At 33.4% G+C, this 16,587-nt stretch overlaps 1 protein-coding gene across 7 annotated transcripts in view; it reads left to right on the forward strand.

The window, feature by feature from the left end:
* The window catches only part of GKAP1 (G kinase anchoring protein 1), a 59,986-nt gene that overhangs the window by 26,023 nt on the left and 17,376 nt on the right, over positions 1-16,587 (forward strand). For all 7 annotated transcript variants that reach the window (XM_054582980.1, XM_054582983.1, XM_054582976.1 and 4 more), the window contains 2 exons: positions 1,209-1,332; positions 3,641-3,663. In XM_054582980.1, the coding sequence (XP_054438955.1) occupies positions 1,209-1,332; positions 3,641-3,663 (147 nt within the window). The remainder of the gene's footprint in view (positions 1-1,208; positions 1,333-3,640; positions 3,664-16,587) is intronic.

Below are 16,587 nucleotides of genomic sequence, written 5' to 3' on the forward strand. Positions count from 1 at the left end.
ATATTCAGAGAACTGTCGAATATTTTTAACTTTTAAATTGATTTCGAGTTTTCATTTTAGAAAGTCATGCTGTAGCAGTGTAGAAGATGGGTTGAGGGGCTAAAATTTGAGGATGTGGTAGTGTGAAGCAAAAGAAGATGGGGAAATGACAGAAGGTATGAAGAAAAGAAATATATTTAAGAGAGCTTTAAGAGATAAACTCAGTAAGACTTACTTACTAATTTGGATATGAAGTGTGTAGAAAGAGTAGGCAAGGATGACTCTGACGTTGCTGGTCCAAACAGATGATGGTGGCATTAAATAAGAGAATTGGAGATGCTTATTGAATATCTCAGGTGAGTTGTCTGCACATACAGAAATTGTCATTGTATAGGTAGAACTTTAAACTTTGAGTTTGAAGAACACTGGTTATAAAGCATAAGAATAGGTTGGAATGGAATAATGGTGAATAGCAGTTACATTTTCAAGAGCAGAGATTGGAAAAGAGAAGCCAGTGAGGGAGACTCAAGAGTAGTCAGAAATGTACTGAGAAAACTGAGAAACACTTGAAAAATAATGTCTTTTGGATTTGACATTTAAAAGGAAGTTGACCTTAATTTTAGTGTCAGAAAACAACAGGAGCCAGATTTCAGGAGTTGGGATAGGGAGTGAGAAAGCAAATTGACTGTAGATGATTGTTTTAAGTTTGGTCCATAAATGGAGAAGAAGATAGTGGTGCCCTGATCAGTATGGCTCAGTTGGTTGGGCACTCTCCCGCAAAGCGAAAGGTCTCTGTTTCTACTCCAGGTCAGGGCACATGCCTGGGTTACAGGTTTGGTCCCTGGTCGGAGCACTTACAGGAGGCAGCCGATGGATCCATGTTTCTCTCTCACATCGATGTTTCTTTCCCTCTCTTCCTCCCTCCCTTCCTTTCTCTCTAAAAATAAATAAATAAAATCTTTAAAAAAAAGAAGAAGAGGAGGGTGGCATGTAGTAGAGGGTATAGACCAAGGTACATAGCTTTTTGTTTTTATTTTAATGTTTAAGAGGCAAGAAATTGAGTATATAAATAAACAGGTATCCTTTTATACAAGTTGGTTAGCCTAAGTTTCTATTTATTACTTGCCTTTTATTTTTAAAAAGAAAACTTCAGTAAACATATTTACCTGTTGGTAAGTTGATGTTACTAGTGTAAACTAAGCTTAATGGTCATTGATCATTCTTTTCAGGAGTATGAAAATGCCGAAAATACTTCAACTCAGTCAAAGGTTATGAATAAAAAAGATAAAAGAAAGAATCATCAGGGAAAAGACAAACCTCTCACAGTATCACTAAAAGATTTTCAATCTGAAGGTAATATATGTATGAAATCTGTTATGCTAGAGCACTGTTCTAAGTCTTTGTATACTTAAGTTGTAATTACCTTTCTAATTTTTAAAATAACTAAACATTGTTTTGTTAATCTTCTACTTAGAATATAGAATATAAACTTGTTTGGAAATAAACCATTTAGGGGTTAGAGTAATTTAAAATCAATCATAAAAACTCCATAACTAGAACTTATCTTTTTGTATTTCTGAATTTGTCCCTTATCTAACACTTACTGAAAATAAAAATTTGCATTTGTAGTTTTTAAGTCATCATGAAATGAACATATTATTGTCCTTATACATAAAGTGATTTGGCTGAAACTAGATCAGGAATAATATCTTCAGCTTTCATCCATTATTGGTCAGCTAACTTCCTAAAGTTATCTAGAACTACAACTTAGAAAATTAAAATACAAATTTTTAGAATAAGACTTATTATCAGAAAATTCTTTATAATATAGTTTTTATTTTTTTGTCAAAAAGAGAAGATAGAAGGAAATTATATCATCCACTAAATTTTTGAAGACAGAATACAAAGCACTTTTTTTTTTGATGTTGGAAATGGTGAAAACACTACATCTGTACTGTATTATATGGTAGCCACTATTCCTGTGTGGTAACTTAAATGCAAATTAGTTAAAATCAACTAAAATAAAAAGTTCCTTAGTTGCATTAGCCACATTTCAAATGCTCAGTAGCCACAAGTGACTAGTAGCTTCCGTATGAGAGAGCACAGTCAAAAAATTTTTTCAAATATTACGGTGCTTACACCAGTCTAGTGTAGTTGTTAACCAAATGGAGAGCTATTTGTTCATTGACAGAGCAGCCTGTTTGATTAATATGAATTTAGCCTTAATACATTGGGCATTTGTTCTGTGAGGATTATTAATACCATAGCATTAATCTAAAAAAAAAAACCCCATTTCACTGTTTCAGAAACAAGGCTATCTGTGAAATTAGGAACAAATTTAGAGGGCTATATTGCTTTCCTTTATGGATCAGGAAAGTTGTTTTGGGGTTAAAAGAACAGATGTATGTTAAAATAAAATTCCCAATTTTAGTAAAATTTTAAGATTTTTATATAAGATATATTTCATTATCAACTAAGCAGAAACATGAAAAAATTTTAAACATGTTTATTTTCCATATGTTTGATTTATTAAATATTTTATAAATTTATTAGCTGGATTGAGAAAGACATCAGTATGATGCTATTAAAGGGAAACTCTACAACTATTACATGATTAACACATTCTTCCTCAGGTTCTGACATCACATTGTATGCTATGTAGAACATGCTAGTAGAATGTGTAATCTACCAGAATTTAGTAATTGGATCTGAAACTTGTGATTTCGACATTTACTATGTTTATGGACTCTATTCTCATCATTGAATGCTTTAGAGAACTGATTCCGCTTTTAGATTTTCAGTCACAAGAAAGCTATTCTACTCAATTGTTAGTCCTTGAGGATGGAAAATTTTTGGGGTCCACACGAAGCATTATTAAATATTAGATACCCTTATCATTTTCAATTTAAATAAGAACACACTTGTTCCCTATTTGTTCTTCAGTATCAGCCTTCTGTCTGAGTGGATTCTCTTATGTCTTCCTCATTCTGTAATCCCTTTTCACAAGTGCTGTGTTGTTACTAAGTCAATGATTAGTTTAATCTAGATATATTTGTTTTGACTTCTTTTTTTGTATTCATTCTATAAATATACATCAATTTTTAGAATTTTTAAATGGTATATTAAATCATTATTTCTAAATGGTATATTTAAATATTTAAATGGTATATTTAAATGGTATATTTTTTAAAATGAAAAACCAGCTAAAAGTTTTAAAGGACACAAATTACTATTTGACTTTTAATTTTATTCCACAAAGGCAGTAATATGTATCGTTTTCCCCCAGTATCCTGTGATTTGATTTTAGACATATTTGTACCCCCTCAAGTTCTCCCTTCCTTCCAAAAATACTGTGTGAAACCAAAAACTTAAATGATGTAGAATTCAAATGTTTAAAATTTAATAATACCCTTTGTAATGGATGGCATTTACTGGGATATAAGACTTACTCCCTAAGTTGAACAAATAGTTACATACTGAATTTTAACATTTTATTCCTAGAAAAATAATCTGATGAATCCTAGGCAACCCAGAAATGACCTCTGAAACTCTTATTATAATTTTGAAATTCTTTTGAGTTACTTTGTTTAAATGTTTTTATATATTAAAATATTTTTATATGTTAATTTCCTTCAATGAAGTATCACCTTTTTTTTTACAGATCCCATTAGTAAAAAGACAGAGGTAAGTTTTGTAACCAAATTTATTTTAGAAAACACTTGTGATTTTAAGAATAGTACTTTAATGTGTAGCAGTAAGTATTTTTTGAGACATAGACATTTAAGGGATAGTCCTTAGGTTTTTCATGAGTAAATTCAATCATGTTTCTGGCAGTTGAAAGGAAATAAAGTATGTTGTGGTAGAATAAAAATATGATTATGTGCATGAATATAATAACATTTGGCTTTAGTATCCTAATTTTTTTGTGCCTGTTAGCCAAAGGGTTACATGTAAGTTAAAATTTTAGAAACTCAGTCTGTATTTTAACCTTCATTTAAAACATCCTGAAACCATGCCTCAAGATATTTTGGATATATATAAATTGTGAGGTTATCTGTGATTACATAGTTTATACCCATGGATAAGATTAACCTGTTTGTATACTTTTTTTACCATTCATTATTAGAGTGTAGTGCAGCCATAACTTCCTAATGTTATCTGTGACTTTTTTTTAAAGACTCCATGGAACCTCTGTAAACCTTTTAAAATTGGAGAATGAGACTGCCATAAAATACCTTTTAATTAGAGGACAGTACTAAAAATTGTTAAGAATGCTTTTGACTTTTTTAGGTAATAGTTTGAGAGTTTTATTCTTGTGTATGTATTTTGTCAATAATTCATTAATTGATTTTTTTCAAGTGGCCAGATATCCCTTGATTTCACTTTAATAAACCTATATGGCTTGTGATCTTTTTCTGGTTGTTTCAGGCATTTGAAAACAACATTTAAATAATTCTGTGACTACATTAATAATATAGTTCTTAATTATTCACACAAACAGAATGGATTTGTTAGTAAAACATGCTAGAAATTCTTTTGAAGTTATTAACAAACCACTGTTACCATTTCTTAGATTAAATTTAAATGACCACAAATATAGATTGAGTATTAATTTTATGTTTAAAAATAGAAAACATGTACTTTTGGATTGATACCATTTCTTAAAATCCATTGATGTAAATGGAGGTTAACATTATGTGAACGAGCAAGCAGATAAAAATGGTACACGTTATTCCTAAGGAACTACCCTCACCTGTTAGTGGAGGGAAAAACAAGTTTTATAAACAGCTCCGTGCTTGCTTTTTCTTCTTTCCTGATTTGAAAGAAGAAGAAAAAAGCCAGAATGACCAGGATTTCATCTATTTAATATATATGTTTAAACTGAGTTGTATTTAAACAAGCATAGGTGACAATAGTATACATTTTGTCTTTTGTTGTAATTTAAGAGCTCTATTCTAATTTTGTTATTAAATAACTTGATATGCAATAAAGTTTATTTTGAATAATTCCAATTAAGAATTTTCTATATTTGTAAATGCAGTCTAATTATAATTTATTTCCTATATAACTGTTTTAAGAAATTGGTCGGAATAAAATGTAATTCACATTATTTTTGACACTTATTATACCAAAGTTATGTTCCATTTCTATTAGAGGTATTACTTTCTGGGAACTGAATATTTAAATGGTTATGCCATTGCTCTAGTAATTTAGGAAAACTTTTCTTCAGAGAGTTCAAAAAAGTTTGAAAAAAATTCTGACTTCAACTCTAAAATGACATGTTTTCTGCTCCTAAAAATATACTAGACTTTGTTATATTGTATGTTGAATAATCGACTGAATTCTTTCCATCTTTAATATTTTACTTATATCAAGAGATTTTTTTCCATGGGTACTTTAAAATTCCTAACCTCTGTGGAGGACAGTATACATCGCAGCTTTCCCCTCATAAATCAGGTATTTCCTGGATAAAATTCAAAAGAGAAAGTATTTTTTACTTTATTGCTGGGTGATGAGGATTACTTAACTACCTGTATATTCATCTAACTTCTAGCCAAACTTGTTCTCAGGTTAATTTCATCATTTTCCGTTTTCTTTTTCCATTCACCTCATAATTTATGATTATGTGTTATTAGTTTCAGCACTTTCTTTCTAGTCCCAGTTCTTTGTAATCTCTCCTATCCTGAAATGATTGAAATAAAAATGACACTTTCAGGAGTAGAGGATGGAAACAGTTTTTCTGCATTAAATGTCTAGGAGCTTTTGGCTGCCACTGCTATACCAGTCCCCTACCCTTCACTACAGTGTAGTCAAGAACATCTTAAAAGAAGTCTAGACAAGCACAATGAATAATAGAGTAGGTGCTTGTACATACCTTTTAAACACCTCAACTGACCATGCCTTTTAAATGGCATTATTTGATCCTTGAAGTTGTTTTGTTTGTTTTTAATTTTAATGTGTCACCTTTTTAAATGCTAGTGCTGCTGGGTTAAGAATTTCATAGCTACTCCTTTCTCTTTAGTCCTACGTTTTACCTGGCCTAAATTCCAGCCCTCTCATACCAATCAATGTCTTTAAAAATTTTAGTGATCATATGTCTTAAGTCTTAAAGTTTAAAAGGTCAAATCTTTAATATGCTTGAATAGATGATCTCTAGGACAGCATCTGAGAAGTTGTAGCAGTGGTTGCCAAAGGGTAGGGGAGGAGGGAAACAGGGATAGGAGAAAGGCTAACTTTTCAAAATGCAAACTTTTACATTTTCCATGATGTCAGTGTACTACCTATTAAAAATTCTATTAATCCCTGGCTGGGTAGGTAAGTGGTTAGAGCATTGTCCCTGATATGCCAAAGTTGTGGGTTTGGTCCCCAGTCAGGGCACATATAAGAATCAACCACATAAATGCATAAATAAGTAGAACAACAAATGCCCCCTCCCTCCTCACCCCTCCCCCCCTCAAAAAAAAAAGAGAGCTGAGGAACAGACCCAGTTCTATCTGGATCCTCAGCCTATTTCCTTTTATTGCATTATGCTTCCAGAATCTCTACCTTATATATATAAGCTTGAATAAATTTATTCATTTTAGACCCTAGTCATATTAGCTGAGAAAGCAAGATTCAGTCTGTTGATTTTTAAAATTATGATAAATGATCAGTGTGTGATTGAATATTATATGCTAAAAAAGTAGACCCTATAGTTAATGCAACCAAAGCACAGGAGAATAGCAATAATAGACCATTAAATCTTAAAAGTAACAAATTCTATTTAGCTTTTAAAAATCTCACCTAAGGTCTGGTTTTACCCAAGCAATGCAACCTATTACCTTCCTCCTTTCAACATACTAAACTAATTTTTGTTTTCGTGCCTTATTTGTTTTTATTATATTTGTTAGCTTGCTTTGATTGTTAAGTAACAGAAACCCATATCAATACAGCATAAACAAAAGAGAGACATTTATTGGCTCATGTAACCAAACAGTGGTGGAAGAATAGGGAAAGAGATGGCTTCATAATTGACTAGATCGAAAAATTTATATAGTTTGGGGACTCTTCCTTTCTCTCCCAAGTCTGTGTTACTATCTTTGGCTTCACTCATGGCAGATCACTTTATTATGGTTGATTTCAGTTACATCTTTAGAGGATATCCTATAAACTGTTAATTAACTCTTGAGTCTTGATAGATTCAGGTTGGTTTTTGTTTTTTGTTTGTTTGTTTATTTTTGAAGATATGAGAGAAGCAAGAGTATTTTCTAGATGATGTGATGTGCTTCCAGCCATGTCTCATGGGGAATAGAATTTTTATGATGTTAAAGTTGATTCTCCATTAAAAGGAATTACTTGAAGAAATATGGCTCCTTCTGGGGCTGCAACAGGGGATATACAAGATGAACATGGAACGTCTTGTGGTGTTAGAAAGTAAGGAAGTACTCAAAAAACCAAAATATAGGGGCATGTCAGAAGGACATAGGAAACAACCTAAAATACCTTCCAATATCCAGAACTGTGACAATTTGAGATACAAAGTAAATAACATAGTATTGGTACCCCGAGTATAAAGTACATATCCATAAGTTGATATTCATGTAAATAAGTGATTGAATAAATAAATAAAGGGAGAGAAGAGACCAATCTCCCGTACAGAAAAGTATAAATAATTTATATAGATTTTCTCCCTCTTGGGGAGAGGACTTCTTCCACTTCCCTTGAGTGTGGGCTGCACATAGTAACCTGCTTCCAAAAAACAGTGTACAAAGGGAGGGAAAGTAACTTACACTGGAGAAACCTAGCAAACACAACCTTGACTTAGATGGTCAATGTCAATATTATTAGTGATTAATGATGTTGATAGCATATACCTTTGATGTGATGTGATGAAAATGGCCTATGACTTTGTGTTTTCTCCCTCCCCCCCAAAAAAACCCACATAACCCAGCCTAACCTTGAGAAATGTATCAGACAAACCCAAATCAAGGGACAGTCTACAAAATACCAAACCAGTAGGACCAGTATTCCTCAAAACTATCAAGGTTATCAGAAACAAAGTCTGAGAAACTGTCATGGACCAGAGAAGGCTAAGGAGACATGACAACTATATGTAATATATCCTAGATGGGATCTTGGAACAGAAAAAGGACAGTGGAGTAACGTGGCAGTGTTAGTTCTTTAGCTGTAAAATGTACCGTGATAATGTAAGATGTTATCAGAAACAGAAACTGAGTGAGAGATACATGGAAACTCTGTCCTATCAGCAATTTTTCTGTCAGACTATTCTAAAATTTTAAAAAGTTTGTTTAAAAAATTGATCAGCGGGCTCAGGTGTTGTCAGCCATTATAAAGTTTTCCATCACTTTCACTCAGTGCTTTTAGCAGCTATTAAAGATTATTTCCTTGATTTATTATTTTTTAGAGCTGTTCTTTATTAAATTTAAAATTCAGGAATACATGCATGCATATAGTATTATAATAATTGAATGGTAGAGGAGAGTTTATGAAATCAGAAGTGTCCCAGCCATTGCCCTTTTCTTGCTACTTTTAACATTTTTTCTCACATTTTAAGATTGACTCTGCGTCAAGCCTTGTAAAAGTATTTAGAATTTTTCTGAACCCAGTATATTTTTTTCATAGTACCTTGCTTACCCATGTGTTTTTCCCTTTCATCTTCCTCAGTGATGTCCCTGAATACCTGTTCCTTTTTTTTTAAATTATTATTTTTAAAGGGAGGGAGAGAAACATTAGTGTGTGGTTGCTTCTCCCAGGCCCCCAACCAGGGACCCAGCCTGCAACCCAGGCATGTGCCCTGACCAGGAATCGAACCAGTGACCCTCTGGTCCTCAGGTCACACTCAATCCACTGAGCTACATCAGCCAGGGCTGAATAGCTGTTCTTTTGAGGGGAGAAAAGTCAGGAATGACCTGTGTTTCCATCTTGGTGGCAATAGCTCCCCTTCCATCTTTTTTTATTTGGCTAATTATGCTTCAGAGCTTGGACAAAAGGTATTCTTTCCAGGAAGCTTTCCCTGATCATGGTATTATTCAATGCCCAGGATATCTTGAGTATACTTCATAGCCTTTGACAGCCTGTTTTCATCATTGCTTTGCTCTTTCACTAGAGTTTGAGTTCTTGGAAGTATGGGACCATATCTCGCTGATTGAGTTTCCCTGATAGTTCTAATTCGTGTCGCATAGTAGGTACTGTAAATGATGTTGATTGATGAATGAATGAATGTTCTGCCTTCTCACTAAAACCTTCCCTAGCCTTTTTTAGTCTATTTCTTCTGTATATTTTTACAACACTTGTAACAGAAGCACATAGATTTTTTATTTTTTCTGCCAGTTCAAGCACATTGTTAGGGCCTTCATTGAGCTCTGCATTAAGAAGAATTCTGAGACTGCATACTTGTTCAGGAAGAAAATGTGCCACTATCAATTATGTTTACCATTTGTAAAAGAGGAATAAGTGGCTGCATGCTTACAGGTATTTGCCATTGCTGATGCATAAAAAATAATGCTTAAAAATTATTTGTTATTATATGTATTAGTTTTTGTTAGTAGATTGTGAGTTCTATGAGGTTAGCTTGTGCATAGCATAGTAGTAATTGCATTGTAAGGGTGTAGTTGTTTTAGTCAAGTTCAAGACTTGAATCCAACAGGGTCTATCTATCCTAGGGAAGAGTAGAAATTAGACTTACCACACATATTATGCCATTTTTAATATAGTAGCTCATTTAAAGGACACCGTTATTTAGAGCTCCTCTTGGAATAAGTTCAAAGCACCAAGTGTGGCAAAAGACAAATAGCAGATATAGATGAAGCATTTGAGGTTTACGTGTTACTGTATATTAAGATATCTTGAAACTATGAAGCTTGGAGGCTATTCTTTTAGGAGGTGAATTGGAGCCCTTAGAAAATACGAAAGAAATTGTTGAAAAAAGCATTATTATTTGTCAGCTTACTCTATAAATGATCTGTTCTCCAGTTAGGAAATAGGTATTCAGTGGGAAGGTAGGTTTGTTGTTGTTGTTTTAATTGAAGTATAATTTACACACAGTAGAATGCACAGGTCTGAAGTGTGCAGTTTGATGAGGTTTGACACATGCATATATCTTTGTGACCTACATCCCTATCAAGGTAAAGAACGTTTCCATCATAGCAGAAAGTTGCCTTCTGCCCTCTCTCAGTAGTTATAATACCTCATGCTCTCCCTGGCTCCCACAAGCAACCACTGCTGTGATTTTCTATCATCATAGATTAGTTTTGCGTCTTTATTTAAAATAAAGCATACAGCATGTTATTTTTCAGTCTGGCTCTTTTCCCTCAGCAAAATATTTGAAGGCTCATCTATGTTGTGTACATCAGTAGGTTTTTCCTTTTCATAATTCGAGCATCTTTTTATGTACTCATCAGCCATTCTTATATCTTTGGTGAAATGTCTATATCTCTTACACATTTTAAGTGTATTGTCTTGACAATTATTGTTTTGTAAGGTTTCTTTACAGATTTTGGATACAGGTACTCTATCAAATAATGTAATTTGCAAATATTCTCTCCCAGACTGTGATTTGCCTTTTTCTTAATGGATTCTTTTGATGAATTCTAGTTTATCCATTTTTTTCTTTTATGGATTGTACTTTTGTTATTCTTTTAATAACTCTTTACCTAACTCAAGGCCACAACAACCTATTCTAGAAGCTTTATGGTTTTAGTTCTCCTTTAAAGTCTATGATCCATTTTTCTTTTTTTGTTATGGTAAAATACATATAATGTAAAAGTTACCATCTTAACCATTTTTCATTGTACAGTTCAGTGGTATTAAGTACATTTACATGGTTGTGCAGCTTTACCATCATCCATCCCTATAACTCTTTCATCTTGTAAACTGGAAAAAAAAACTGTTATTAAACAGTCGTTTGCCGTGCACCCCCCACCCGAGCCCCTGGCAACTGCCATTCTACTTTTTGTCTCTACGACTTTGAGTACTCTGAGTACCTCATGTAGTTGAGTATATACAGTATTTGCCTTTTTTGTGACTGACTTATTTCAGTTAGCATGATATCCTCAGGTTTCATCCATGTTAAGCATATTGTAGAATTTTTTTATTGCTGAATAATACTCCACCTGTGTGTGTGTGTGTGTGTGTGTGTGTGTGTGTGTGTGTGTGTACCACATTTTGTTTATCTTTTCATTTGTCAGTGGACATTTGAGTTGCTTCTATGCTTTAGCTACTGAGTAATGCTGCTATGAACATGGGTATGTATATAAATATTTCTTTGAGCCTCTGCTCTCAGTTCTTTAAGAAATATACCCAGAAGTAGAATTGCTGGGTCATATAGTAATTCTATATTAATATTTTGAGGACTCACCATACTGTTTTACACAGTTGCTGTATCAATAGTATGCAAATATGTTTCTCCATCTTTGTCAGCACTTGTTCGCTGTTTTATAAAAGTTTTTTATTTTTAAGGATTTTATTTGTTTATTTTTAGAGAGAGGAGAAAGGAGGGAGAAAAAGAGGGAGAGAAACATCAAAGTGTGACTGCCTCTCATATGCCCCCAACTAGGGAACCTGGCCCACAACCCAGGCATGTGCCCTGACTGGGAATCAAACCGGTGACCCTTTGATTTGCAGGCTGGCACTCAGTCCAGTGAGCTACACCAGCCAAAGCATGAGTTGTGTTTTTTTTTAATAGTAATCATCCTAATGGTATGAGGTCGTATCTCCCTGTTGATCTGATTTACATTTTCCTGATGATTAGTGATGTTGAGCATCTTTTCATGTGTTCATTGGCTATTCGTATATCTTCTTTAGAGAAATTTCTTTTCAAGCCCTTGCTTATTTTTAAACTGAGTTGTATATTGAGTTTTAGGAGTTACATATTCTTGATATTTATCCTTTATCAGATATATGATTTGCAAATATTTTTTCCCATTTTATGAGTTGACCTGGTCATGGTGTATGTTTTCAATGTGTTGCTGACTTCTCTTTGCTAGTATTTTGTTGAGGATTTTTGCATTGATGTTCACAAGGGATATTGATCTGTGGGGATATTCTTCTTTAAATGTTTGGGAGAATTCACCAGTGAAGCCACTACGTCCTGGGAGCTTTGCTTTATTGGGAGATTCTTGATTACTCATTCAATTTCATTACTATTTATAGTTCTAGTCAGATTTTCTATTATCCTTAGTCTTGGTAGGTTTTGTGTTTCTAGCAATTTAGTCTGTTTCATCTTGGTTATTCAATTTATTTGACATACCATTTGTTCATAGTACTTTGTTACAATCCTTCTTGTTTCTGTAGAATCAGTAGTAATGCCCCTACTTTCATTTCTGATTTTAGTTAATTGAGTCTTCCCCTCTTTTTTAGTCTATGTAGCTAAATATTTGTCAATTTTGTTGACCTTTTTGAAGAACCAACTTTATTTTTTATTGAATATATTGGAGTGATAATGGTTAACAAAATTATACAGGTTTTGGATGCACAGTTCTGCGACACATCATCTGTATACTAATATATTGTGTGTTTACCACCATAAGTCAGGTCTCCATCCATCACCACCTATCCCTCCTATACCCTTCTCCACTTCCCCTTATCCCTCCTCCCCCAGCAATCACCATACTTTGTGTCCATGAGTTTTTTTCTTTTTGTACAATCCCGTCACTCCCCCATCACCTGTCACATACCGCCTGTCAGCTTGCTCGAAGAACCCACTTGGTGGTCAGTGTTCTGTTTATGTCTGTTAGATCTCCTAAATTTATTGTGTTAAGTCCTCTCTTTCCTTACCTATCTCCTGTATGGTTATTGTATTCATTATTGTGAGCGGGGTATTAAAGTCTTTAACTAGTATTGTAGAACTGTCTATTTTTTCCTTCAAATCTGTTAAATTTTGCTTGCTTCATATATATATATATATTTTTGCTTCATATATTTTTTTAGTTATTAGGTATGTAAATGTTCATTATTTTATGTTTTCTTGCTGTCCTGACTGGTTGGCTCAGTTGGTTGGAGCATCATGCCATGCACCAAAAGGTTGCAGGTTCCATCCCTGGCCAGAGCACATACTTAGATTGTGGTTTCAGTCCCCAGTTGGGGCATGTATATGAGGCAATCATTTGGTGTTTCTCTCTTGTTGATGTTTCTCTGTCTCTTCCACCCTCACTATAATCAATTAATATGCTCTTGGGTGAGGATTAAAAATATATACATACATGTCTTTGTCTAGTTTTTTTAATGTATGATTTATTTTGTCTAATATTAGTATAGTCATCCCTGCTCTCTTTTGATTAATAATTGCACAGAATATACTTTTCCAGTTCTTTCACTTTCAGCCTATTTGTGTTTTAGGATCTCAGCTGAGTCTCTGTAGAGAACATATAGTTGGATTATATGTTTTTATTTATTCTGCCAGTCTCTGTGTTTGGATTGAAGAGTTTAATCCATTTTTGTCTGAAGTAATTGTTGATAAGGAGGGACTTTTTTTAGTGTGCTATTTGTTTTTTATATGCCTTATAGCTCTTTTTGATTCCTCATTTCCTGCATTATTGTGTTCTTTTGTAGTCAGTTGATTTTTTTTGTAGTGAAATGTTTAAGTTCTTTCCTTATTTCCTTTTTTATATATTCTCTGGCCCTTTCTTTGTGATTACCATGAAGAATACATTTAATATCTTAAAGTTAAAACACAAATTTGAATTTATAGTAACTTAACTTCAATAACATTAAAAGCTCTGCTTCTTTATACTGCCATCCTTACCCCTTCAGTTGTTGATGTCACAAAATTATATCTTTATAACACTGCATGCCCCAACACATAAACTAATAATTATTTTAAATGAATTAGTTTCCTAAATTATATAGAAAACAAGATTTGGAGTTAAAAACCAAAGTTATAATAACATGAGCTTTTATAATAATTTTTTTCTTTAAATATACTAGTCTCTTAAATCATGTGGTAAACAAAAAGTACAGTTTCATACCATTGTTATAATAATACCAGCTTTTATTTTTCCATATATTTATCTTTATTGAGATGTTTATTTCTGGCTTTGAATTACTGTCTACTTCCTTTTCACCTTGCCAGGCTTACCTTAAGCATTTCTTGAAGTGCAGATCTAGTAGTCAAAAACTTCCTCAGCTTTTATTTATTTGGGAATTTCTTGATTTCTTCCTCACCTTTTTTTTTTTTTTCTTTTTTGAGAGAGGGGAAGGGAGGGCGAAAGAGAGGGAGAAAAACATCAATGTGAGAGAGAAACACCGATCGGTTGCATCATCAACACTAATTTGTTGTTTCACTTATTTATTCATTCATTGGTTGCTTCTTGTATGTGCCCTGACCAGAGATTGAACCTGCAACCTGAGCTGCCCAGGCAGGGCTGTTTTGGTTTTTTTTTTAAATAGAATATATTGGGGTGACATTGGTTCACAAAACCATGTAAGTTTCAAGTGTACAATTCAACAAAACATCACTTGCATCATTGCCTTGGGTGCCCGTCTCCAAAAGCAGGTCTCTTTTCTGTCCTCATTTATCTTCCCTTTGCCCACCTCCACCTATCCCCACCCACCTTTGCCTCTGGCTGTCACCACATTGTGTCTGTGTCTGTGTGTTAAATATATAATGTGTTTTTTCTTTTTTTACTTAATCCCTTCACCTTCTTTAATCCAGCCCCCTCCCCTGACAGTTGTCAGTCTGTTCCATGTAACCATGCCTCTGTTTCTGTTTTTTGGAGCTGCAGTTTTTAGGGAAGTGAAATCCGTAGGCTGATTAGTTGCCACCATCATGCTATTCCTTCCACAGAAGCTCAGCAGTGTTTTGAGTATGCTGTATTTGTTACTTTAAAATATAATCTTACTGGAGTATACCAGAAATATTTTTCGAAGCAGTAGACTTAAGAGTTATATCTGTACCACTTAGCAATAGAGTGACTCCTGGGCAACTTACTTAACTTTGCTGAGGCCATGATTACTTTGTGGGGAAATCATTCACCTATCAACCTCTTGATGAGATTCAAATGAAGTCATGTTTGTGTAAGTTCTTTGCAAAATAGAAAGTGCTGTACAAAGTTTTTAATGTAATTTGTGTATTTATTAAGCACTGATATAAAAATTTTTTTTCTTAAACACTTTCTAACATAAAGTGAGGAGAAAAGGATGAACAGTTAGCTGTTTGGTCATTTGCTCACAAATTCAATTAAGATGGATAAAATTAAGACTATAGTAGCTCAAGAATGAAGGACATAGGTCAAATTTTTGAGAGCCAAAGGAACATTTTCTTCAGTCTTTGACTTAAGAACAGGAAGTTGGAGAGGCAGTGCTACTTTTCATGGAGAAATGTAAATTTTGTAATTTTATGTAGTTGAGTAGATTGTGATAAAATTTTGTGTCTATAATTGATGTATATAATTTATGTAAAATTATTTTTAAATGTATTATAAAAGATTAAGCAGTAAGCAGCAACAGTAATCAAACCAGTGTGGTATGGCGTAATGGTAGCCATAAAGGTTGACAGAATTAAAAGTCCAGAAAAGAAACCCTTACATTTATGTTCAAGTGATTTTGAACAAGGATACCAAAAGAATTCAGTGGAGAAAGAATACATAATCTTCTCAATAGACGATGCTATATATCCACATGCAAAACAATGAATTTGGACCCCTTCTTCACACCATGCACAAAAAAATAACTGAAAATTGATTGCAGACCTAAATGTAAGAACTAAAACTATAAAGCTCTCATAAGAAAATATAGGAGTAAATCTTTGTGACCGTGGGTTTTATGGTAGTATCTTGGAAAAATTGGGCTTCATCAAAATAAAAAACTTTTATGCACAAAGGACACTATCAAGAATGTAAAAAGATAATCCGCAGAATGGGAGAAAATATTTGCAAATAATTATATATTTGATAGGAGACTTGTGTCTAGAGTATATAAAGGACTCTTAGAATTCAAAAATAAAAAGCAGCCCAATTAAAAAGTGGGCAAGGGATCTGAATGGATGTATTTCCAAAAATATATGCAAATGTGTAATAAGCACATGAAATGATGCATCAGAAATGCAACTCAAAACCACAGTGGAATACCTCTCCACACCCATTCCAGGGGCTATAATAAAAAAGACTGATAATAACAAGTGTTGGTGAGAATGCAAAGAAATTAGAATTCTTGTACTGTTGGTGGGATTGTAAAATGGTATGGCTGCTTTGAAAAACTCTGGAAATTCCTCAAAAGATTAAACATAGAGTTACCATATGTCTCAGAAATTCTATTTTTGAGGCATATACCTAAGAGAATTGAAAACATATCCATACAAAAACTGTGTATGATTATTTATAACAGCATTATTCATAATAGCCAAAAATGAAAACATCCTAAATGTCCATCAACCAATGAATGCAGAAATAAAATGTGGTATGTCCATCAATGGGATACTATTTGACAATAAGGAATAAAATAGTGATACATGCTATAATATAAATGAACCTTGAAAATATTTTGCTAAGTGAAAGAAGCCAGTCACAAAAGACCACATATTATTTATGATTTCATTTAAGTTGGCTGTCTAGAATAGGCAAGTCTATACAGACAGGAAGTAGATTAGACTTGCCCAGGGGACAGCTGAGGGGG

Source organism: Pteronotus mesoamericanus, unplaced genomic scaffold, assembly GCF_021234165.1.
Source record: "Pteronotus mesoamericanus isolate MK-2021 breed Mesoamerican mustached bat unplaced genomic scaffold, CSHL_Meso_final contig_73, whole genome shotgun sequence".
NCBI lineage: Eukaryota > Metazoa > Chordata > Mammalia > Chiroptera > Mormoopidae > Pteronotus > Pteronotus mesoamericanus.